This window comes from Nannobrachium achirus (assembly GCF_963921795.1).
Source record: "Nannobrachium achirus genome assembly, chromosome: 1".
In the NCBI taxonomy this organism is placed as follows: domain Eukaryota; kingdom Metazoa; phylum Chordata; class Actinopteri; order Myctophiformes; family Myctophidae; genus Nannobrachium; species Nannobrachium achirus.
In genome coordinates this window covers 16,863,395-16,890,368 of record NC_137810.1, presented here as the reverse complement: position 1 = coordinate 16,890,368, position 26,974 = coordinate 16,863,395, and the positions used below count along the sequence as shown (strand labels likewise).

The 26,974-nt window shown below is 43.1% G+C and overlaps 1 protein-coding gene across 3 annotated transcripts in view; it reads right to left on the bottom strand.

Moving 5' to 3' along the window:
- The window catches only part of atp11b (ATPase phospholipid transporting 11B), an 84,615-nt gene that overhangs the window by 34,105 nt on the left and 23,536 nt on the right, over positions 1–26,974 (bottom strand). For all 3 annotated transcript variants that reach the window (XM_080736487.1, XM_080736486.1, XM_080736488.1), the window contains exons 7-20: positions 21,397–21,500; positions 20,548–20,595; positions 18,833–18,897; positions 17,023–17,104; positions 16,640–16,790; positions 11,953–12,150; positions 11,124–11,282; positions 10,665–10,852; positions 9,638–9,706; positions 8,615–8,688; positions 8,290–8,393; positions 6,795–6,976; positions 5,205–5,408; positions 2,134–2,287 (exon numbers count right to left, since the gene is read on the bottom strand). In XM_080736487.1, coding sequence (XP_080592613.1) covers positions 2,134–2,287; positions 5,205–5,408; positions 6,795–6,976; positions 8,290–8,393; positions 8,615–8,688; positions 9,638–9,706; positions 10,665–10,852; positions 11,124–11,282; positions 11,953–12,150; positions 16,640–16,790; positions 17,023–17,104; positions 18,833–18,897; positions 20,548–20,595; positions 21,397–21,500 — 1,782 coding nt within the window. The remainder of the gene's footprint in view (positions 1–2,133; positions 2,288–5,204; positions 5,409–6,794; positions 6,977–8,289; positions 8,394–8,614; positions 8,689–9,637; positions 9,707–10,664; positions 10,853–11,123; positions 11,283–11,952; positions 12,151–16,639; positions 16,791–17,022; positions 17,105–18,832; positions 18,898–20,547; positions 20,596–21,396; positions 21,501–26,974) is intronic.

The following is a 26,974-nucleotide window of genomic DNA, read 5'->3' as shown; positions in this document are numbered from 1 at the left end:
TGACAATTTGGCCAATGTTTAATTTGACATTTTAGAGATATTAACTCATTGAGTGCCTATCCCGAATTAGTTCGGGATATATTATCGTATCACAGAGTGCCTATCCCGAACAAGTTCGGGATAAAAAAATAAAAAATAAAAAAATTTTTGAATTTTTTTTTTTTTTTTTGGACCCCATCAAATCTGGTGAACATGATTTCAATCGCGATTTTGCATGTTCCACCCCCATACAACCCCATCTAACATACAGGGCAGCCATTTTTGGTTACATTACATGTAAAACATAAGGGCGATTATCTCAAGAATGCCTGAACGGATTTCCAATCGGATTTTTTTGTTTGAAAGCTGTGAACAAACTGCACAAATCCACTCCAATGCAATCCAGGATTGCATTGGATTTTTCAGAGCTCATTCTTCTCTGTTTTTTTCCCATGCATGAGGTGTGCAAGGTTTAATCATGGCTAAGTTGACGAAAATAAGGCTTCTAAAATGCTTGGTAGCCAATAGCTAACTTCAAGCTAACTTCATCCTCTTCCTGTACATGCAGTCATGCACAAAGGAAAGTGTTCAGGCAAGTCATGGCTGCAGGGCTTCTGCATATACCAGCATATCTCTATGGGATTTTCTCTGGCCACTGGGCGCCCTCTAGTGGTGAAAGGGGTGGCACTAAATGAGTTAAAAAGTCCTTCAATAATTTAAGGACTTTTTAATATTATTCTCTTTAGAAATGTGCAGGTACCCTCTATACACTTAAACTTTATGTTGGTTTGTTGACTAAGTTAATCATCTGGGGACCCCCCAAAATAATTTGGGGACCCCCCTGGGGGTCCCGACCCAACCCACAGGTTGAGAACCATTGGTTTATGGTACAGCTTGTCCTTGTAACATGACAGTATAACAAAAACCAAGGCTTGTGGTTCTTTTCTATTTTACAAAACATGGACCAGCATAGAACAGGTTTAGAATGTATAGTCTGGTTTATGGTATTCCTGTCACGATTTTTACATAATCGCAATTATTTGTATGATATGATTAGTCAACTAAATTCAACTAAAATGTAATGATGTTGAGAGCCTTAGTTGATGGCAGTGTTGCCATTAGGGATGTTCCTAGCGACTAATTTCACTGACGTGTACACGACAATTTTGTAAACGAATATTCGACTACTCGAAAATTAATTGTTTTTTTTTATTTTTTATTGTAATTTCACACAGAAAATAGCCAAAACTGAGCACTTCGATCTATTAGGGCAAACCTCGTTTGAAAAAAGTATCAAGAGTATATAAAAGCCTTTTAAAATGTTATATAATATTTAAATCTTGCTCAAATTAATCAATTATGTCATTGCGTGAATCTAGGTCAGATCAATAATTAGCGCATCAGTCTCAGCTTGGTCGCTACAACAGCTGCTGACTGGAGTCGCTATACTAACTGAGTAACAGCTCTGTTCTCTGCAAAGTTAGCTACATAATGGTATTCCATTCGATTAAGCATTCTCCTTGGCTTGTTCTCACCCCAAAATATGGATTAATTCATGGACCGGATCACAGATGCAGCGTGCAGGCTATCCTACTCGAGGTAACGAGTGATTCACATCCAGTATCTTTAAGATACACGTCGCTGCGGACAGCCTGCTTGGTGTATGGCTGCGTGCAGTGGCATGCACACTCACTGCAGGTCAGCGCGACCGACCACTAACCACAGCGCGCAACAGTCAGATTGTGACACAGACAGTCATGCTCCGCAAATCAACAAAGGGAATGCTTAATTTGCTTGTTAAAAAGTAACATTTTATTAAGACAAGACAGTAATATGGGCGCAGAATTTAAATGTTTAATAAAGCTAATATCTCAATAATTAAAAATATATTTAATAGAATAATCGAATTGTATTTTCAAAACGAATAGTGGTTTACAAACCGTGTAATCGGATAACCGAATACACGCGCACATCCCTAGTTGCCATGTCTGCTTATTATAAGCAACTTTGGCCTTGTTTTTCTGTAAAGTTGCTTGAAATATTGGCTGCGGTTGCGTTTTTTTGGGGGCTTGTTTCTAAAGTGTAGCTGCTTATTTGGGGATGCTTCCAAACTGATTTAATTATTTAGGACAGGAGGAGGCTGCTGTACAGTACCTTTGCTTTCTGCAGGGGGGCCATGCGGCAGCAGAGCACAGCCGAACAGCTCTTACACACATCCATGAAGAGCTTCTCATGCTTTCTCAGGGCTAAAGAGAGACTGGCCCCGTCCACCACCAAACCATGCTGGATTACATGGTCCTCCTTTATCCTAGAGCGGGCCAGAGAGAGAGAGAGAGAGATATGGAGAGAGAGAGAGATATAAAGAGAGAGGGAGAGAGCGCGTGAGATATAGACAGACCGACAGAGGCAGACAGACAGACCGACAGAGGCAGACAGACGGACAGACAGACAGAGTGAGAGGGAGAGAGAAAGAGAGGGGGAGAGAGAGAAAGAGAAAGGAGACAAGAAGAGTGAACACAGCAATGCCAGTTGCGAGTTGTTAACGATGCTTAATTAAAAATGAGAGCAATGTGAAAACTCATTAATAGTTAAATGAGAATGTTTCTTAATCAGCCTTATGTGTGCAGGAGTGTTCATGTCTGGAGGGGGGCTGGGCGTGGGGGGGGGGGGACTTTTGGTCACCATGGCAACACTTGAGCCCTGACTCATTCCCATTACAGCGCTAATCCAAGATTATGACCTATCAATCCACAGCTGTGGGGAACACAATGGTAATAAAAGTCACAGACATCACTTGCCATGTTCTATTGGAAATACAGCTGAGGAAAACGCATTTAACCACTGACACCCCTGGAGTCTTAGAGGAACTGGACCTGAGTTACAACTGTATTGGTTCAGTCAACACCAAATCTATTCACCAAAAATAGCCAATCTACAAGCTCACAAGTGCCATTTGAGTGGGGTTTTTTCCCCAGCATTTCATCATTGCTTGATACTAATAATACATTCTCCTTCATGCCATAGTCAGAATCTATATTACTGATATGAAATTATAGATTTATTTGATTATTTACTTAATATATTCTTATTATTGGTGGTCATTTGTCTGCTTGGCTGGCGATGGTAAGATTTCTCTGTAAATCACAAAGTTAAAGGAGTAGTTCACTTTTTTTTTCTTCTATTGATTACTCATGCCACAATAAATGCCTGCGTTACATCCTGAAGCTATGGTGGCCCATCAAAACCACAAATGAGGAGTTATGGAGGATCACAAAACAGGACAATATAGCAAATACCATCAAAAGGAGAAAGTGGAACTGGATAGGCCACACCCTTAGAAAGGACACAAACAACATCACAAGACAGGCCCTGGACTACAATCCACTGGGAAAGAGGAAACAGGGCAGGCCAAGAAACACCTGGAGACGTTCCACTCTCCAAGACCTAAAGAACATTGGAGTGAGCTGGCAGGAAGAAGCCCTGGCCCAGAAGAGAGTGAGATGGAGAGCTCTGGTGGATGCCCTCTGCCCCTCAACGGGGTAAAGAGGATTAAGTCAAGTAAGTCACTCATGGCATGGAGACTTGAGTTTAATAATATTTTTACGTTTTGGTCACATCCCAAAGACAATAATTTGATAACAATAAATGTACTCCCATTGATTGCCAAATGCATTCGGGTCCCCATTCAGAATCAAGGGGAGGTAATTATAAAACTATAATTTTTTTTTTTTTGTCTTAGGAAGCGCAACATTAACTCACTGAACGCCATAAACGTCTTATACGTCTTTGGACCTCGGTGCCATAAACGTCTTTTACGTCTTTTTAATTAATCAAAAGTTTTATAATTTTTTCATAATTGTAATTTCAAAAAAATCGCTCTAGAAGTTGGCCATATGCCTCCGTGACCTGAGCGATACGGCCGATTTGACTGTAGCACCAGTGTAACACAGTCCGGCGGAAAATCGGTATAGCCGAAGATTGGTTCCGGCCGTTTAAATGTTATCTAAAACGTTCGTTTATACACTTTCCCGTGCATCCCTGACGAACTATAAGTACTCAAAAAACGCAGAAAATTCTCAGGATTCCAGCGGTGCCATCCATTCTTCTCTACCTATCCTTGATCGCGATCGCCAGGGTTCCGAAGTGTGTAGCATGCTAGCTAAAAGGCCTGGCCAAAATGTAAACAACAGGCCCAAACCAAAAAAAAGATGGACGTCTTCTTCCTTCTTCTGTTAGTTGATCAGATAGTAGGAGACCACCCTCTGGTGGTTTTCAAATGGTAGTGCACTCCAGATTGCACACAGGGCCCATCACAGCACACACATATGATGATGATCAAGACATCTTACACATGTTCTATTGAAGCCCAAATCTAATGATAGGATATATATATATAAATATACATGTTTTCCTTTGTAAGAGGGGTAGTGTGGCTTTCGATAGAAGCATAGATTTATATATGTAATTTAAGTACAAAATATGATTTTGGCCCCCATAAAAAGGCAAAATTAAGCAAAATGGCTGGCACCAGTTTTGTAGATTTTGAATAAAGGGTGGCATTCACTGAGTTAATGCAAAAGAAAATATTAATGAACTCAAGTCTCCGTGGCATGAGTAATCATTAGAAAAAAAGTCATTTTGGGGGTGAACTACTCCTTTAACAAGTATATTAATACAAGTATAAACACACACACACACACACACACACACACACACACACACACACACACACACACACACACACACACACACACACACACACACACACACACACACACACACACACACTTTAACCATTTATTTATGTCCACACAAAGGAGATGCATACAGGGACACAAATAGTATAGGTGCAGTAGAGTAACATTTACAAAATCATGGCATTATGTCTTCATGATACAATAGCAAGGCACTTGGTACTCTACGGGTATAAGTAACAGCGTCTCCGCCATATGTGGCGGCTGCCGATTATAGCGGAGACGGAACAATACTTTGCCAGCCTTTTTGCCTCTTTTTTAGGCACTCCAAGTTGTTGCAACCCTCTAACAACCAGCCTGTGGGTATGTCCTAGGCTGCCCACACACACACACACACACACACACACACACACACACACACACACACACACACACACACACACACACACACACACACACACACACACACACACACACACACACACACACACACACACACACACACACCCACCCACCCACCCACCCCTATACCTTCTGGTGAATCTGCGCAGTGTCTCGGCACACTCGTTGTGCTCGTGCTGCTGCAGGAGCTCCAGGATGTTCATGGTGCGGTGGAAGTGTCCGCACGACAGGCTGACGCTCACCGCCGTCTCGTGCTTGTCCCCCGTCAGCACCCACACCTTGATCCCCGCCAGACGCAAGGCCTCGATGGTCTCCTGGACCTTGTCCTGGAGTCTGGGGATCGGAGGGAGAGAGAGAGAGAGAGAGACTATTATGGTACCCAGAAAACATTCTCTTCCAAATGACCAACCTCTTATTTGTACATTCATCTTCTGTTAAGTGCTGTCGGTCAGAAACTTCTTATCTCCATATTTTACTTAATTTTGTGCTTTTTACCCCGTATATTTAATGCCCTAATTGATCATACTACAGCGTCACACAAAAGTAGCAAAAGTAGCAGTATCCACAAGCTCGAAGCGCGATCTACAAGCTCACAATGCATTGCACCGCAACGTTCTGCAAGCTTGTAGATCTGCTATATTCACTATTTCTTTTCTTTTTTTTTAGATGAAAGTGTCTGTTGGTTTTATAAACATTTAAACAAATACATATCAATTTGGTGGTCCTTGACATGAAAAAGTTACTAGAGATCCACTGCTGTACAACAAGTTTTTCAGTTGAACAGCGATCAACACTGTGTCCTTCAGGGGTGTCGCACCAAATTCTGGGCCCCTGGTACAAGGATTCACTGCAGATTCAAAATAGCAGCTATACAAGCTCACAGCGGGGAAAGTTTGTGCAAGTCTTTGGATATTTCAAATCCTTCTAAGGTTTTTTGAAAAACCTATGTTTCTATGTCAGTGGTGCTCAAACATTTTCATGTGAAGGAACCCCAAAATGATATTTGGCCAAGGACCCCCATCTCAACATATTTAGTTCCAGGGACCCCCCAGAAGCAAAATTTGAGCAAATATTTGCACACATTTGCACACATTTTCAAAAATAGCAGATCTACAACCTCGCCGCGCTGTGAGCTTGTTTATCTGCTATTTTCAATAGCTAAAGTATGAAATGATTAACTCATTGGATGCCCACGTGGTGTCAACGCGCCAATCTCTTTGATGTTTACGTGTGCCCATCGACGTGTTTGACGCGTTGTACAGTAAACTATACCGCGGTGATGAAACAAACTCCATTTCCCAAAATGCAGCGCGAAATCACGTGACCAGGAAGTGCTGTCTGCCTCGTTCACTGCCATGTAAAGCTGCTGCACAAACATGCAGTTTTCTCCGGATCTTTTCCTTTTTTTCTTTTCACGGCCTCTTCTACCGGCCGTCACACACACGCTGTGGCGCAGGATTGATAAAAAAAACGGTCCTGACTGAAAGAAAAGATTTTCGCGAAATAAACAGGACATGCTTGGATTACATTTACTCAGATTACTTTTTCCGTCAGGACCTCGAAGGTAGGCAAAATGGCGGGTTGCCATGGGCACCAGCAAATTAACCCTTACATTCATCGTGGGCAGCCAATGTGTTAAGGCCCCTCCACCTTGGGCCCTAGTAACTCCCACTATATATATCCCACTTTCCCCCCTTGTGACGCCCCTGGTGTCCTTACTTGTCCTCCACCCCTGTGGCCCCCAGGAGCTGCAGGTCTTTCTCTATGTAGCTGAAGGCCTCCTGCAGCTTCTCCTCTCTCTGCTGCAGGGCGGTGCGCGCTGCGTTCAGACGCGTGTCCACGTCCACGTACTCCTCTGGGCTGAAGTGGCGACACGCCACCACCAAGGTCCTCAGACCTTTCTGTAAGCAGGGGAGGGAGGAGGGGGACGGGAGGAGGACAGAGGGATGAGAGGAGGTGTGGAGAGAGAGAGAGAGAGAGAGAGAGAGAGAGAGAGAGAGAGAGAGAGAGAGAGAGAGAGAGAGAGAGCGAGAGAGACGACAGGAAGGAAGACAAAAGAAAAGAAAAGAAAGTGAAAAGGAAACAAATACAAAAAAAAACATTAAACACACAGAAGAGAAAAACAAGTTATCAGCTTGGCTTTAAATTAGAAGCAATGCGACTACAAATCAAACCCCAGTCCAAAGCATTGAGTTCTGGGTAATCATGATGACACTGAGTGGGGCTGGCTGGCTGGCTGGCTGGCGTGTGAGTGTGTGAGCATGTGCGTGTGTGTGTTTGTGCGTGCGTGCGTGAAGAAATAACAGTCTAGTGGGAACAGGGAAAGACAGAGCCAAAAATCATGGCACTGCAGTGACACACACACACACACACACACTCTACAAACAAATAGAAGCATTTTGGTCAGCAAGCAGTACTCAATGATATTTGGACATTTCATTATATACTGTAATGAAAACCAGAGCCAGCAATACAAACAGTTCAGTCAGGGTGTTCATTGTACTTTATGTTGCTGCCTATTCCCCCCATAACTAACATGCATTGGGTCTTCTACAACATTACTAGGTTGAGAAACTCAGCAGTGCACTAACATTCAGCTGACCTTCCAACCCCCAGCTACTCAAGACAATGGAGGCAACATGGCTGCCGGTGACCATTTATTTGTGGAGAAACAAACTACAGTGCGAGTATGTATATAGGGCTGAGCGATAGGACTTCAAATCAATCTCACCACCATTTCAATAACGAAAATGGCAGATCTACAAGCTCAGTAGGGATGCGACATGCAAGCTTGTAGATCCCCTATTTTTGTACACCACCATATACTACAAAGTATAACGTTATGTGGTTAATCATTATGTCGATAATTATTATTATTTTTTTATTAACTCATAGACTGCCCCCTCACGAGTTTCCTGAGTTATTCCCATTGTTTGACGCCCCAAGTTCTTTTTTTTCTACTAGGCATGATCGCGATCGCGAAATTGCATACCAACCCCATGTTTCAAACATGGCAGCCACGTTTGTTTACATTTGAAGAAAACATAATGGCTGCTACAGTATCTCCTCATGAATGCCTGAACAGATTTCCAAGCGGATCTTTTGGTTTGAAAGCTGTGAACGGCGTGCACACACATGGTGCATGATCTGTGCATGGGCGTGAATAGGGCAGAATATGTGTTAAATTGTACAGTATGTGCATTTGTATTCTCACCAGAGCGAACTCGTCTACATGAAGTCTGGTCTTCTCTATCTCTCCACTGGTGGAGAAAGGCAGGATGGCTGACTCTGCTCCCTTGGTGAACAACACAGTGGCTCCTGCAGAGACCATACAGCAAAGCCCAAGATACAACAATGGTCAGTTAGTGCTTTAAAAAGCATTGCAATGTCAAATATTGTTGCTCGCTGTCGGGTGGAAACCCCCTACGTCTAAAACCGTTACTTCTCTGAAAACGGGAAAGAGAACCTGTTGCCCCAGAATGTTCAAAATGTTAGCCCCAATAATAGGGATGCTAGGGTCCAAGTGGTCAGTGTTTTACCTGAAGGAGTCTGTAGAATGACACTCATCCTCCTGCGATCAGGATCAAACTCTAACACATGGAGCAGCTTATATCTGAGAACGTGAAGGTAGAGAAAGCAATGTGTTTATTGGAAGGTAAACTGACCCACACTGGAGCTACTGAATGCAAATATGGCATGTAAACTTTATCTCAATGGTTGTTGACCTGTGGCACTTTGCCTCTTGCCCTAGCCTCGATGACCTTGCAGGCTTATGCAGAGATTAAATGTAATTAGATAGTGTGTTACCGTTAGTGCCAATTGAGATTGGCAGATTTCACCCAGGTTCTGGGGTTTCATCTCACTCACGTCACTTTGTCTGCTGACCTCAATCAGCAACAAAATAAAATAAAAATAAAAAAGAATAAAAATAAAACAATTCACAGGAGGCAAGCAGTGATCACCCCATGATGTGCACTGCAATGCAGTTTCACATGCACTACATTGCAGGCGCTTTTTTGAGAGTAAAAAAATAAAAAAGAAGAAGACACGTGTGACTTGTGTGATCTTGGCAGGTTGCCCCAGAAAAGGTGCCAATCTCAACAGGCACCAACGGTATGTAGACAGATTCCAGGTTAACCTGGCATCCTAGTGTGTATAGTTTCAATGTACAGCTTATCGTTTTCTTTTTCTTTCTTTTTTTTGGGGGGGGGGGGGGGGGGGGGTTAGATTATTGTTTTTTTTTGGGGGGATATTCTACTGTTAGACTGATGATTCTTAGTTTACCTATGATCCTAGATTACTATTCTATGCATTTGATGTATTACCTTGTGTTGTCCTTGCTTACTGTAAAGTCGCTCTGGATTAAGAGCATCTGCTAAATGCCTGAATTGTAAAATGTCTAAGTGGCTGTTAAAATTGTCCTCACCGACATCCACAAGGACAAGCAAATGTATGTGGCATAGTTATATTGCCAGCCTTTTGGCTGGTGGTTTGTCTCACAGAAAGGATTCATCAAACAGTCCAACATAACGTGTTTGAACAGCAGATGCACTGAGACCTACTTCTCTGGCTTGCCGAAGGTTTTGATTTCCATGGTTTCTCCATTGCTGCCGGTGAAAGCTACTCCCATCCTGAAACAAAGAACCGGACAGGCGTTGAGCGGTGTGTGTATGTCTACTGCACATTACAACAACAAACATAACCCACGACCCCATTGAGAAATCATTTGAACAGTAGAAGTAAACCACTAGTAGTAATAATGGCTAATTCATGATTACAAAGTGCCGCAACGCAAGCTTGTCGTTCGTCTATTTTCAGCGAAAGCTTTCTTCTAGAGCCCTGAGGAACTCCGTTCAAGTGTTTAGGTTGCTGAACTGGGTAAGGCAGTGTCTAACGTAGTTTTTTTTTTGTCCTGTCATTTTTAGTTGCATTATCATCCAGCAAACCTGTTTAACCTGTTTCTGACAAATTCATGACGTTTTCCAACTAATGACGTTTTTCAACTTTACAACAGATGTTGAGTGGATGATTGTAAAACTACGTCAGTGGGACAAGTGTAGACAATGACTTGCACCCAGGGCAATTGCACCTATAATCATACCTCTTCGTATGGCTGTCCCGCTCATCGACTTAATGTTCTTGGCATTGAACATATTTTACATTATTGTTTTTGCTTTTAGGCTTTGTAAACGAAAATTGCACAGGGCTGATATGACAAATAAGTTAAATATACATAGAAATGACATGATGATATTAAAAGATTGTGTACTCTGCCCCAACCCGAAAAACATGGGGAAAAGCCTTTGATCTTGGCTGCCACACCCCGAGAAACCCGAGAATTGAATATGCTTTAATTGATATAAAACAATAAAAAATCTGATCGCCGATCGGCCGTTTCTCTGTACTCCAGAAACAGTGCGACCGGTCCCATTTGAAGGATGCACAATATTACACTGGGAGCAGGAGGCCGGAAACGGCTATGTCCGTCCCTCAAATGGGACCGTTTTCTCACTGTGTAAACAAAGCGGCGGCTAAATCGAGAACGGAGGCATTAGGGTGATTATGTAATAAGTGACAGGCCTACAGTACCTCTTGGTGGCCTCTACCAAAGCCTTCTCGTCCGGCGACGAGGCGTAGTATTCCATCTGAGTGGAGAAGCCGTTGGCGTGGCAGAAGGGGTCTCCGGTGCCCCCTAGCGAGCAGTCAGGCTGGTCGTAACTGATCTGAACGGTGTGACACAGCGACACCGCCCTGAGAAATAGCAGCTCCTCAGCAGTCTGTGGGGAAAGAGGACAATGAGGAGGAGGGAGTGGGACAGAGAGAGAGAGAGAGAGCGGTATGGGGATGGACACACACAGGGGGTTGGGTTAGACAGGACAGAACGGAATGGAGAGAGGTCAGTAATGTAGACCATCTTTGGGTTGCAAAAAGTGCTGGCATCAAAATATACTATAGTAAAAAGCACCTAAACATTTGACTTAAGTACAGTACTTAGGTAAATGTATTTTCTACCACTGTAAGTGTGGATATACTGTATATTTATGTTACCAGGTGAGGTATAGAACTGTCTGGTGACTCCTCTGTCATTCCCTCTGGTATGAGTTTGCCATTGACCTCGTGGTACTTGATCCCGTTGATGGAACACTCACGGAACTGCATCTCGTTTTCCGTGAGCGTACCCGTCTTGTCAGTAAACACATACTCCACCTGGATAACACACATACAGTACACACACACACACGCACACGCACACGCACACACACACACACACACACACACACACACACACACACACACATTATTCAAGTGACATCCAGTAACTTTCTAGAGATATGTGTGCGTGCAAAGGGTCTACATGTTAGCAAATGCAATGTAATACCTTCCCCCAAGTGTATAGTCCTGTTACTATCAACCTCTCCTGATAGATCTTGGAGAGGGTGGGCCAAGTGGGCCCCCAAATAATTGATAATATATAATTAATATCAAAGAATGTATGTAAAAAAACCTTCATGGTATGTTGTCTTTAAAACCGTGGGTGCGTGTATCCCTGTGGCCTGCGTGCGTGGAAGTGAGTGATCCTCTGTGCTTGTTTTCACACTATTCTGTGCGTATCCTTGAGCTAACATGAACCCCAGGCGAAGGACAGTCGGGGTCTCTCTGGCTGATTGGAGTTGGCAGGCCGCCTGGGGCTGTCCTTAACCTGATGTTAACCCTACTCCACAGCCCTGGGATAAACTTCAAACTTCAAAATAATGGCAGCGTGAACGTTCCCTTATCCTTGGGCTCCACACTTTCTTTGCCAAGAAGGGACCCTGTACTTGGCCCTGGGCCAAGTCAGTGCATGATGAAAGCAAACGTGCAGTACACGTGACCTTACCTGTCCCAGCTCTTCGTTGAGGTCCGACGTGTTCACCTGGGCTTTCTGATCGCTCTCCTCGTGGTACAGGTCCAAATCCCAGCCAATGAAAAAGGAGCCCAAGAACTTCTGCATCTCCACAGTCACATAGAGCGAGATGGGGATGATGAAGTTGTATAGGACCAGGAACGCCAGGAAGTCTGAGATGAACCTCAAGATCTGACAAAAAAAAAAAAAAAGAATCTTCCATCAGAACTAACTTAAGAAAACAGGACAATGAGAGGAGGGAGAGAAAAAGGTAGAACAGCAGAGTGGAGTGTGGCGGGATGTGGGAGGAGAGCGATGGCAGAAGCAAGGTGAAGAAAGGTTGTTTTATGAGTCATTTATATTAAGAAAAGCAGGCCGTGCAGTCCGTCCACCTTCAATATTGCTTTCTTCCTGACAGTACACACAGCAAAAAGAGCCAGGAAATGAGAGATGGAGAGCAACAGACAGAAAGACAGACAGACAGATAAAGAGAGCTACAGAAAGAAAGAAAGTGACATAAGCCGATTTTCCACTGACATGGCCCAACACCACACCAATCCACACCGCCCACCGGTTTTCCACTACAAGGACCTTCGTAGAGTGGTGTGAAAGTGGTACTAAACATGGTACAAAAACGTATCCAATCCAGATTACGTCTGAGCTAAGCCAAACAGGGCCAAACATTTCATAATGACTGATCACTCACTGATTTTTCATTTAGACCACCAAGGATATAGTTGTAATTAGTGCTGTCCGAGTTAACTAAATTCATCGAAATTAACTCACCGTTATGTTAATCGCGATTAATTATTTTAATCGCAATTAATCGCATATTTACAAACATTGCTACAATATCGGCTATATTGGCTACAAGGTCCATCCCTGTTGATGTAACAAAAAATACAAAGTATAATTAAAGCATAAAGGTGGACACAACAGTAATCATTTAGCAGATCCTTATACCCATCAGCTGAAGTCTGTTTAATGCAATACCATTATGATTTATTCAGATTTTTAATTGATTTTGAATAAAAGATGAACATACTTTTGCATAAATCCAGCAAATATTTACACTCCCAAGTTAATAGGGCCACGAAAGACTTGAAAGATATCCCTCTAAGTTACATTGTGACCTGATAAAAGCTGATGACTTGTTTGCGATTAATCGTGCGATTAACTACATAAATCATGCGATTAATCGCGATTAAAATATTTAATCGTTGGACACCACTAGTTGTAATACATGATAATAGATTATATTGTGTTATAATCACTGTTATAATCTATCATAATGTATTATAGTTATCATAGTAATACATTAATACTTTATAGTGTATTATAATCACAGTTATAATCCATTATAATGCATTATAATTAGGATAGTTGTAATACAAATTTATATTGTATTATAATCAGAGTTAAAAGGGTAAATTTGTTTCTTACCGATAGGGTACTTTCGTGTAATGGAAAATGTAGATATTTTTATGTGGTGCGGTGTGGTGTGGTGCGGTGCGGTGTAGTGTCACGTAGTGTGGTGCGAAAGCTGCAGTCGGAAAGGGGCTAAAGACAGCTAGAAAGAGAGAGAGAGACATCGAGAGAGAGTGTGGGATGAGAGAGCACAAACTCAATATTAGCTACAATTATGTTCCACACATGCAGTCAAGTAGATATGGCCATCTATGCCAGCTAGGCACCCAGACTGACGTTGTTTAGAGCAGATATAAATCCAGGATAAAGGGGTTTAATTTATAATGCTGCCATGACTCTACTACACTCACTCAACCATCTGCAGCAACTGGTGGGGCATGTTGGGTCTTTTTACACAGAGAGAGACCACAGATCTCGCTGACTGATTGGTGTTGGCAGGCAGGCAAGCCCAGTGACAGGCACTTCCTCTTACGCCTTGTCATATTTATCTAGAGTCACTGGGCCCACCCTGCGTGTGTGTGTGTGTGAGTAATAATATCGTCGTTGTCGAGCGGAAACCTTGTATCTCCAAGTTTCAAATGTGTACGTTCTTTCGTAAAGTAAAGCCCTGCTTCATCGTACAAGGCGATCACACAAAAGTAGTGAAAACAGCAGATCTACAAGCACACAACGCCTCGCGGTGCGAGGCGTTGTGTGCTTGTAGATCGGCTGTTTTCACTGATAAATGCAAAACGAGCGGTTTTGGACATACATGGGTTTTCACCCGACAACGACAATATAGTGCCCCATCTATCTCCCCTAACTGTTTTCATCTACTTATCCCCCTCTGGAACAGAGAGAAGGAGCCTGTTATTATTTGACAGCGAGAAAGGCTGGTGGGATGGAGAAAAAGAGCCAGAGAGAGAGAGAGGGGAGGGGATGTAGAGTGAGAGAATGAGCAATATGAGAGAGATGAAAGCAGCATAAATCTAACATAAAGGTAACAAGTAAATTAATCAGCTCATCGAAATCTAATAGCATGTGCTCCATCCTGAGCAGTGTCTACAGCGGTTATAAAAGCTGTCTCATACTTGGCAAGGCATGCATGCTTTGCCTTGGTTGACCCTCCAGTACGGTTGGGATCCTTTAGGAATTTAACGATTCCAATTCATTAACGATTCCTTCTTTACGGCCCCATTCCTTTAATGATTCCTATATATTTAAAATATACTATATAACTTTAGCTTTCATTGTATTTTTTTGATAAACACAAATTCAATTGCATGCATTATTGTATAGTGGTTCTGAAAGTGAAGTCCAGAGAAGAGCTTACGATTTCTGCCCGAGTCCGTCAGGACCCGTCGGGCCAGGACGAATTTGTCACATTATTTGTCGGGCTTCGGGCCAGGCTCGGACAGTATTTTATAGGCTGCATTTACAATAGCAGCTCTGATGAGACAGTATTGAGCTACATTAAATAATAAAGTTAACAGCCTTCTCAACAGTCTTTTGGGGGAGGCTAAATGTTTTCAACTGCCGTGCGGAGCACCATGTGTCTACTCAGTATCAACTACGATTTCAGACTAAAGCCAAACAAAAGATGAAATTTACTTGGAGTTACAAAGCAATCGATCGATCGTTTCCCCCTTCAGCCGCTTGTTTTGATATTAGCCTAATAATTAGATTCTGTGGCGCCCAGCAACATTGTATATGAAGCATATGTTGAATGAATCCAACAGGATTAAGTAAACGTTAATATTACGTCTTTTGATAGAGTAAATGCTGCGGCAGCTGTCAGTCTAATCAGCGCGTCCTCACACCAAAAGCATTGCTCATTCCAAACTAATATGTTAAAATCCAATCAATTGACGAGTGGGACAGTCACTTTGAAAAACAGAACTGCTAGTTGTGAAAAAGTTGTTCTTCATGACTAGCCAATAATATTTAATGAAGAGAAAAGGGCTGCGGTTCATATAAAATGCTCTTGGGTCGGGCCCAGTTTGTCACATATTTCTCTGGCCTTGGGCCGAACTATTGTCGAGCTGAGCTGAGCTAACATATTCAGGCAGAAATTAAAGCCCTAGTCCAGGGAACCACTGGGTTACTTGAGGGGGTTCCAAATGGACCCTCTCAGAGTTATGGTGGACCAAAAAAGATATGTTGTAAGCTATTTTTTGGTGAATGTTCCCCCCAGAAGTGATTAAAATGTCTCAGTAACAGAGCCGATCTGTGTGAGTGTGAGTGTGTGTGCGTGTGCGCATGTGTGTGAGTGAGTGAGAGTGAGAGAGACTGCCTGTGGCAGACCGTGTGTCTCCATCTGTCTGCCAACTCTCTGTCTCAACCAAGGCACTTTCCATTACCGTAAATTGTCTAGCAGTCGTGCATGGTAAATGTGTCCTCATATGACACCCACACTGGCCACTTCCACTGTCCCTGGCAATCAGATCTTTTATGAGTGATTTTTAGTGGCTACAAATCACCATATATGAAAACAGAAAGGATTGCCCAAGCAAATTTCACCAGCAGCAACACATAATAATAACTAGAAATACTGTTCCTACTAAACAGTGTGGGCTCGCATGTAACACCATGTATGGGCACAAAGAGCTACCCTTTGGCTGCACCTCATTGGCTAAGAGCCTTGCCTTTGTACTGTCGAGGAGAACTTGACTGATAGATGCATAATGAAGATAACATACGTGTGCTCGCTTTCAGCGAGCCCACAACTAGAAAAGATGCAATTGGAAGTTGCAAGTGTGGTTGCCGTGACTATATTCTGCATGGGAAGCTTGACCAAGCGTCAAGCTAGCACCCCTCCCCCATTGAACTCAATGGACTTACTCTATGATGGTGACGTCCCGAGAATGCTGCTTCCTGATTGGCTAAACGTTTATCCAGGAAACTAAGTAGTAAGCTGGGCTAGACATATAGTGTGTTGCCTATAGCAACCACACTCATAATAATACATTCATAAATACATTTTAATTAAAAAATATAATCATTTTGAGGATGATTCACTTTAAGCCAGGTATAATTGTACTTTGGGATGCTTCTGGGTGCCCTGGTTTTACAGTGTCTTCGAATATATTGCAATCATTTGTATCTATTTTTATAAAGGATTCTTCCTTGAATATTGAATACAACTCTATTTTGCTTAACTGGTTCCCTCAGCATTTTTCCTCTGCCGGTCCCTGGAGGGAACAACTTGGCTACAGTGTTCCAGTGCAGTGTTTGGGGTGTTATGGGTTGTGTGGAGAACAGTGGGATACCGTACCTTGCTGCTGTTTCTCTCCTGCTCAGTCTTGTGGTTGTAAAAGGGCTCGTCGTATTCGTCCTCAGACTGCCAGGCGTACTTCAGGATGGTGCTGAGGACGGCTTCAAACAGCAGGATGCCCAAGTAAATGATTAAGTAGGTGTTCATGGACCTGACGGAGGACATTAGGCCATTAGTATGCATGTGGTTATTGGCATCAACCTCAATGCTGATCATAGGGGTTTTAGCGACAATTCATTCACATAAAAAGAAAGATTAAGAACTTCACAGAGAGAAAGGGAGAGAGAGCAAGAGCGTGAGAGAGCAAGAGCGAGAGCGAGAGAGAGAGAGAGAGAGAGAGAGAGAGAGAGCAAGAGCGACAGAGAGAGGGAGGGGTTGCTCACTTCTCCACTGCAGAGCGTTTCTGGGACTTGCACTTATAGTTAAGGGCCATCTTGGATTCCATACCCGTATAAACAGCTACACCTGCAAGAGAACAGCCTTTAAGCATGGGCACTAGGGGTTAAAGCCAAAAAAAAAAGACGAAATTTATTTTCAGACCATGTCCCAATATGTGATTTTTTAAACATGGCGCACGTGGCGCACACCAATATTTGGGGTGTTTCGCTGAAGTTCTGAACTGTCTTCACTGAATGTGTGTGTGCCAATCCATGCTTCATTTTATAGAAGTATCTTCTGAAGTTCTGTTGTATTCTATTGCTAGTCTGGCCAATTCAAATACTCATATCTTGACATTATAACTGCTTTTCAGTTTGGAGATCACTTGACTAGCGTTTTGACGACTTTGTCATTCACACCGCAGCTATCACTACACCTCCTCCTTTTTTGCGGATCTGCACTGATCTCAGAAATGGCCCCTACAGAATCTTCAAGACTGAAATCAGTCCCCAGGACTGAGAACTTTAACCCCTGCCGTAACATAAGCAATATTACTGGATGGAGATCATATGCAGATCATATGCAGTGTTCCCCCTTAATCCTTGTCTTAGAGCCACTTAAGTGTCTCTTAAGCCATGTGGACAAAAACTGAGTAGAAACTAGTGAGTGTAAGAGGAAAATCTATACTGTAATGTGCCTCTTACATACCTGTTGTACTCAGACCTGTGTAGAATATTATCCCCAGTGTCAGCTGTCAGCAGAAATGCAGAGCTCCCATTTATAGTGACTTGCTAACAGGCAAAAGGCAATGTCAAATGGCTCCAAACAGCTATTTGTACACTCCACAGGGGTGAGAGTCAATGGAGAATTTGCTAAGGTCATAAGTAATTTAATGTGCTTTCACAGACTGGCTTTTTTGTTGTTGTTAATTTGACATACTGTACTCTGTTTGAAATGCGTGTCAGTAGAAAAAGGCTAGAAACGGGAAATGTGAATTTCAGGGCTCACCTGGTGTCATCTTATCTTAATGCCTTTAATTGGTGGATTTTACCATAATACTTTCAGTGGCACAGCATTAGAAGAATGTTTGATTGGTGCTAACCACTCCTACATCTGGCTTTGTCTGTTTGTATGCATGTCAAGACTCATAAATAGCACCACTCACTTCACACTTTCCCCATCTTCTTAATTTCAACAAAACAGTATAACATCTTGCATTTATTGCAAGATATCATGCTCAAGTTGCATCCTATATTAAAATTGGCTACTGGGAGTGCCGGATTATGACTCGGAGTCAGACATATAAGGAGTTCCCAATGCAGCTACGCCCAAAAATGGAGTGTGTTGTCTAACCTCAATGTGATCTTCGTAGCATCAAGCGCAAATCACTCAGCTCCATATATGGGCACAAAACTGATAATATCAGCGATCTCCATATTGTGGAACATAGGTGTGAGTGCCGACTAGCGGCCCAAACTCTAGATGGTAGAGCTTTTCTTTACCTCTAGTAAAGAAAAATGCCCTCTACTAAGTATATACATGTGCATAGCAAAACCAAGCACCCTTGGTAATATTATGCAGAGCTGTTGTATTCAGCAAAAGCCTGTCTGAATACTGATGATGATCAGTGGACTGATCCTAGGCGATGTTGTCCAAAATAGACATTGACAAATAATGAACTTCCGGAAAATACGTCCGACTGTTAAAATGCACGGTAATGATTGGTCCATTCTAGATTAATGAGGAATTCTGAACACTGGACATTTGGTTTCAGGAACCCATTCAATCTGGCATTAATTTATATCATCAACTCACCGAAAATCTCTTTGGTGTTTTTCAATCTTGCTCCTCGCAGTAACAAATTCTCCGGTCCCAGTGGTCTAACAGAAATACAGACACACACTTAATGTAAATATGCATATTTATGATAAATTACTTTCATATCTATGTTGTGACTTGGCGCACACACGTTAAATATTGGTGGTATTCATTCATTGTAAGACATTTCATTAACATCCTATCATGCTCTATGGCATGTATAAAACGCTATAAGCATGCCCAGTTGACCTCGATTTAAGATGGCCAGAGAAAAATATCTAAGTGATCCAAGAGGGTGCATTACTGGAGCACCGATGTCCGATGGCAAAAGCTGAAGTCACAAAAACTGCTGAACTGGCTTGTGTTTCAATGGGATCAGTGACTAAAGTTACATCTGCATTTGGAACTATAGGACAGACATCAGTAAATGGGTTGGAAATTGTGGTTGAAAGTTTAATGACCGTGATGCTCATGCATTAAAGCGATATGTAAGGACAAACAAAAGAGCAACTCATCCAAGGGTGACTGATAATGTTAATGCAGGATGAGACCAGACTGTGCCAGTGAGAACAGTTCATCGACAACCACGTAGAGTGATGTTATAATAAGAGTTACATTGCATAAAACCCCTCATTACAAAGACAAATGCACATTTGAGAGTTCAGTGTTGCAAAAACAATAGGCATTGATCTACAGAGACGTAGTCAGATGAGTCATCCACAAGAAGGTAGGTGAAATGTGGCATACACCAAGAATAGTAAAGGCCTGAATGCTTCATCCTGGCTTTGAGGGGGTCAGGTGATTCTGTTATTCTGTGGGGGGCAATCTCGTGTTAAGGTTTGGGTCCACTTGCCCCCTTAGATGGAAAAGATCATTGGTTGCAAATCAATACACAGTTATTTTATGGGATCACTTTAATCCTCCGATGGAACATTTCTATCATGATGAGTGTGGTCTCTCCCAAGATACCCCCATCCACAGCGCTCAAGGGTCACTGAATGGTTTGATGATTATGAAAAGGATGCGAGTCATATGCTATGGCCTTCACAGTCTCTGGACGTCAACTTGATTGAACACCTTTCGACTGGCATGTTAACCAGCGCTCTCCACCACTATCAAAACACCAAATGAAGGAATATCTTTTGTTAGACTTGTGTTCCATCTCTTCTGTAGAGTCTATTTCAAGGTGAACTGAAGCTGTTCTGGCAGCTTGTGGTGGCCCTAAGACCCTTTACAGCAGGGGTAAGCAACCCTTTTGAAATGAAGTGCCATGTTTTTATTTTCTAGATAGTCAGTGTGCCATGTCAACATACATTTTAAAGACACACCATCATTTAAATTGGCAGGACATTGTTGTAACAATCATTAGACTATAATCCACCTCCTCAGTCAGAGTTCAGAGTTTTAATTAATGTAGAATTATGTGCAGGATGTAATTTGCTGTAAATTAGGTGTATTAGTGACCACCTTTAAAAAAAAATTGCTTTTAAAATACAAATCCTCTCTCTCACACTTCTGCCAGTGTGCCAGTGATCACCCTCCCCTGTGCCAATGTTGGCACCCGTGCCTAAGGTTGCTACCCCTGCTTTACAGTATGTTGGGTGTCTCCCTTTGATTTGTCACCTGCCTTGTACAGTACGATATCTACACAGCATATGTAAACGCTGTGGCACGTGTAGCTTGTTTGTTGTTGCAGATGATTCTGGTCTCACCTGACAATCTCCTCCCCTTGGTGGGTCACAGTGATCCGACCGACAAACCTGGAAAACACAGGAAGCATTTCTGCTGAGTGAATGTGAGGAGACAGCAATGGATGGAGATAAGACAGAAGATAGGAGGGACGAGGAAGGAGTGAAATGAAGACAAAGGGTAGGATCATGTGTGTGCGTGTGCGTGTGTGTGTGTGTGTGTGTGTGTGTGTGTGTGTGTGTGTGTGTGTGTGTGTGTGTGTGTGTGTGTGTGTGTGAGAGATGGGTAATGGAAAAAAACTGCTAGCTAAACAATCTTCTGAGCTAAAAATACATTTGTCATTAGCTGATAAGTGTGGGAGTGAAGTTGAGTGAGTGGAAATGGGGTCCTGCATGCCAGTTAGACTTGCAGTAGAAGTCAACATGGTGGACTTGGGAGCCATTTAACCTCATACATAAAACCTATTCTGGAGGGAACATTCAATGAGCTGATCTACAAGAGATTTGGTGTAGAGAGGGAAAGAGTGCACCTATTACAGAGCCCTCGGGAACCCCAGTAAAGGATTTAAGTGGTTTAAATGAGAATATCATCTCTGTCAGGTGGAAACCTCATAGGTCCAAAACTGTTACTTTTCAGGATTCAAATTGAAAGATTTGGCTTTGTGCTGCTTGTGGATCTGCTACGTTTGTGTGCCACTGTAGTATGATCAAGTAGGGCATTCATTTATGAAAAAAAAAAAAGACAAAAAGTTTGAATATGGAGGTTTCTGCCCAACAGCAACTATATTCTAACTGCTTGGCCTCCTATTAAATCAACCAAGACTCCTGATTGAGGTGAATTCAAAGACCTGTACTGTATGTATGTTTGTCTACCTGTACAGGTCAGCCTCAGGTTGTTGACACTCCACCACAGCCTGGAGAGCCTCCAGTCTGGACACTGACTGACACACTGATGTCTCTGCAACGGAGTAGTGGGTCTGCATGCACACGCACACGCACACACACACACACACACACACACACACACACACACACACACACACACACACACATAGAGTGAATACTGGGGACAGAAAAGAGTCATAGCAGGTGTCCACAAAGGCACAAAGCAGCGAGTCACCGTTCCGTTACCTCTTCATCCTTGGGAAATATCCTATTCCAAGTTAAGAAAGAGATAAGTCATCACTGAGCAGCTCTAGAACGGAGAGCCCTCGATGTATAATTCATCCGACTGAGTCAGCCACTTCCCCTCTGCAGAAGTGTAGAATATACCTCACATGTTGACCCGACCATGAAACCAAACAGAGAGCTGAGGAAGGCTTTCCTTCGGGACACTGACTGGAGAAACCAGACGTGGGGACAGTTGGGGATAAAGACAACTTCAGGAATTAAAAAGGAATTGTGGGATTCCAGGGATTGTGCGCAGTACGCTTTTGACTTATGCGCTCTGTATGCATAGTTACACTTTGAGGAAAAATGTGCTCTGTCTGCATAAAGGGGGTTCCAGACGGTATACGGTCACCGCCTCATAGTAATTCACTTTCAATGGGAGGCGGGCGGCTATTTCAGCCGTGCGGAGAAGTTTAGAGGCAGCGAGGCGAGCGGTAGCGTTCCCGTGAAATCCCCGCGAGCGTGCTCGTTCGTGCATGCGCACGTGGGCGGCAAGAGATGGATTGTGTTCATCTTTGTGAAATACCGCGCAGCGTTTACTCACTGAGCGAGTGTGTTTGTGACTCACCGCGGTGCGGCCGCCGCTGTTCCTAGCGGGAGCCCCTGCGGCAACCGCTGCTCTGAAAAGCCCTTAACCCTTTCAGTGCCACCTTTTCACCACTAGAGGGCACCCAATGGCCATAGAATCCACCATAGACAAGCGCTGTATATGCACAAGCCGTGCGCAGCCATGACGCGCCTGAACACTTTCCTTTGTGCATGAACAGGGACAGGATGAAGTTAGCTTGAAGTTAGCTATTGGCTACCAAGCATTTTAGAAGCCCTATTTTCGGCGATTTAGCCATGATTAAACCTTGCACACCTCATGGATATGCATGGAACAGAGAAAATGAGCTCTAAAGATCCTGGATTGCATTGGAGTGGATGGTAAATATCGGCGGCGCGACGCTCTCGCGGGCCGTGTAAACAGATGACGGCCGGCGGCCCGGCTCGAAAAAAAGAAGAAAAAAAAAGTTTTTTTTTTTTTTAAAAGCCGAACTAGTTCGGGATAGGCACCCAGGACGTTAATAATTATCCCGAACTAGTTCGGGATAGGCACAATAAGAGTTAATAGTGAATGCCTGTGAAGTTCAGATGAGTTGCTCAACCCACTGAGGAGAAAATTGCCAATCAGAATGACGGACGGAGGCTCCTTAAAAATATAGCAGGATTGCTGGCTAGGGAAATGGCCTCAGGAGGCACCTGGCTAACAAGATAGGATGTGTTATAGGGATGGAAATGTCACTGTAAGATCTCGGACACTTCCTCTCTTATTGCAGCCGGTATAGCCGGTCTATGGCATTATTACATAGATGTATTATTACATGATGTCTACCAGGAATCTCCGTAGCAGTTTACGGTGTAGTATTACATTAAGTATACTTTGAAATGGGGTATCCAAGGTCCAAGGGTGCAGCAGCAGAGGTAAAGGACTCGCCCACCACCGCAGAGGCCTGGGTTTGATTCCCGTCCTGTCTATTGTGTTTAACACAATAGACCTTTTTCATGGCAGCCATGTTGACATAAATAGTTATGTAATGTTACCGGTACTTCCTTCACACATGTTACCAATGATACTAATTAAAGGTGCACCAAGTCATTTCCTTTTGTTAAAGTAAGTGTTAAATAGCTCAGTGTTTGTTCAGTAACATCCCTGTCTCTCCAGCTCTCTATTAAATAGAATATATATGTGTTTACACGTCAGATACCAATTTTATATAATAGGGAGAGAGAACTCATACAGGATAAGCAAGTGAAACTGGAAGTTTTGACACAAAGAAATGAGCAGACAAAATTTAAACAGGAACACTATCAAATTCAAGCTGATTAAATGAGTACTCTCTCCAGATTGGATGAAATTGGCAACGCTCCCAATTTATTTTCTGTTTATTAAAGTGATGGATTTATTGGGAGACCCCATGTTACTGAACAAACACTCTATAGCAGTGGTTCTCAAACTATCTAGGTCGTGACCCCAATTGATATCGCAGGAAGGTGGCGGTTGGGTTGTACAATTTTGTATTAATTTCTTTATAAAGAAAGAGGAAAATAAGTGGGGTCACGGCCGGCGTGAAGAGGACGTCATCCAGCTCCAACCGACAGAGAACCAGCAACACCGGGGAGATGACACACAAGCACTTACAGAGGCACACAGGAACTGAATTTGCTGCTCATAAACATGGCCGTTTATATATATTTAAAATGATCAAACCAACAAGGAAACTATTATATAGTTAATGACTAGTGACTGAAATGTATGATCTGCCATTAAATGTAGATAGAACCACTCTACTGTACATTGTCTAAATGTAATGCTGTGGGCGCTGAAATCTAGTGCACAGAGACACCATTCACTCACAATGTGGAGTTTTGTGCATGCGCAAAACTCACTCTTCAATGCAAGTCAACAGAGTCTTCCATGTGCACTGCTTCTCTGCGCCCAGAGCATAGAACTGATCTGCTGACTGCTGCTGCTCTTACAACTGGTGAGCTTCCCTTCCTCCTTCTATGCCCGAGTCTATACTGAGTTATGCTTCGAAGAATGACGGTATCAGCGATTTACAAGCACACAACTGGGCTTGCAGATGGGCGATGCTCGACGCGCGATGCGTCGAAGTATAAACCAAACTTATTGAGCCATGAAAAGCAATACAGCCGTTTCGGGTGTTTTTGTAACTCAGAGCGAGTTTGCATTTGTATTCTCTCAGACACCGGTAAATTAACGTTGGAGGGTTCCCTGTGTACATTTTATCTCTCGTACAGTATGTGCCTAAATAAGTCCACCGAATCGGCATTATGATTCAACAAACTCTGATCAATTTGCGGATCACATTAAAGAGCCGGGGAGGTCCTGCTCACAGTCAACCCAGCCAGTAGCCTACAGCTGCCGGCCGAGACAGAGAAAAACACACGGTCGGTGATTAATTTGTGAGCTGGCAACAGATTTGGACTAAATATGCTTTTATTTTCTGCTGCTCTATAGCAAATGATCACTGTCTGAATATAGAGCTTTTTACCTTTTTCACAACTTTTGTGGTTCCCTTGAATGGAGTGTTACTTGTAATAGCTATTATATTCGCTGTTCACAGCTCAAGTATTCTGCTTCCCCAACTATAGATTAAGGTCTTACTGCTGATGCCGTTACCACAAAAAAAAAAAAAAACACCATTTGCCTTTTGATTAGGGTTATCCTCCCCCTCTGTATCTCATTGCCTCTATCTCCCCTGCTCTCTCTCTTGGGGCTAAAGGGCTTAGTTTCAGATTTTCAAGTTGAAAGGAAATGTGCATTTTAATTCTCTCCTCTCCTCTCTTCTCAACACCTGCCTGAGGCTGTTACCTAATTTTCTCTAATCAGAATGCTACTGCCTCTATTACTGCTTATTTATATTGGCTGGTGGAATCTAATGTTAGCAAATTGCCACTTTTCCTTATTGCGACCGCTAGGTCACAGTTACTTACACTTACTGTATACTATCCAAACCTACACCGGCTGTCAGTCCCTCCGTCCCTCCCTCTGCCATGTCACTCATCACATGTCACACTTTCCCCCTACTCATATCTCCGCCACCGTTGCCCTGATCCATGCCAAATCTAGCACCACCATCTGGCCGATTTTTGAAAAACACATTTTTGGAGAGTGCTCTTGCAGAAATTGCCCTAAAATCATGCAAAGCCGTACAGTCATACACTGTACCACAAACTCCCCCACCCCTCATTTCTCACATGGCCCTCTTCTAGCGCCACCATGAGGCCGATTCTTGCAAGACACATTTTTTGACACTGCTCCTACAGATTTTGCCCTAAAATCACGCAAATCGGTACAAAGTATGTCTAGACTCATGTCATCAACATGATCTGTCACATTTAGTGCCACCATCAGGCTGATTTTTTAAGCACATTTTTGGACACTGCTCCTACAGATTTTGCCATAAAATCTCGCAAAGCGGTATACACAGTATGTCTAGAGTCATGTCATCAACATGGATCTGTCACACATTAGCGCCACCTTCAGGCCGATTTTTTTTAACACATTTTTGGACACTGCTCCTACAGATTTTGCCCTAAAATCATGCAAAGCAGTACACAGCATCTCTACAGTCATGTCATCAACATGGATCTGTCCCATTTAGCACACCATCAGGCCGATTTTTATATGCGACCTGACGGTCGCTTATCTCCCGATTTAGGGAGTCTTACTGGTAAAAAGGTTATGTGGATCTCCCCTTGTGTCATTCCTGTACATTTGTTTCAAGCTACTAAGCTGACTTGTCTTGAATATCACAGACTACGCAGGGAGATGTCGGTGTTAAAGTCTGTTAAAGATTGCTCCTGCACACAGCGCACTGACTACAGCTGACAATCAGTTGATACCCTCGCTATAAGGTGACTTACTCTGTAATGAATGCAGCTCTTTGAGTAGTTCAACACGCTCCTGCAGTGGGCGGGGTTTTACAAGTGTTTTGTTCGTCTGCAACATTGACATTGAACTATGTTCTTTTGCCTTAAGTGAGTGCAGTTTCTCCCTCTCTCTCACTCTACCTCTTGCACTAAACTCACCAGAGGAGCTACTTTATATCAACCGTTACAAATGAAAGGATCGGTTATCTTATCAATTATGATGTACTTTTAATAGAAATGAATGGGTTCAATAATATAATTGCGTCCATGAAATGCCAGTAAGTCTTGCTCTCTCCATCTCTCTCACACACCTGCCTCCAAATCACCTGTTTTTACACCTCTGCCTGTGACAGCCGTGGCCCGGGGTGTCTGTTTAGTAGAGCGCGATATCTTAAGAGAAACCTTAACTCTTTCTCAGCCACGGGGAGCCACTTAATATTAAAACCGGATTAAACCGTAGGCCTACTTCTTCTGTACTTGAATTAGCCAGACTGGGATTTTCCGTACTATGTCCCATAGACTTACTGTATAGACGCTAGCGTTAGCCTAGCCTTAGTCCTAGGGGGTAGGCTAATGAAAATGTTTACATGGACTGTACATACGGAGATGATCACATGCGCCCACATCGATGTGCACGGATCGTGCACGCGAAGTGCACAGGGAGGAAGATGCCTCCGGCAAAATCCCCACTATATGCCAATGCAGATCGAGACAGTTCGCTGGTGAGTAAACAACAGCCGATCAGGATGGGGAAAAAAGAAGAACGTGGGACCGCGCTGATGGTCTTATACAATGAATGCTGTCTCAGATCATAATACAATAATAGAAATTTCCGGCTAGTCCA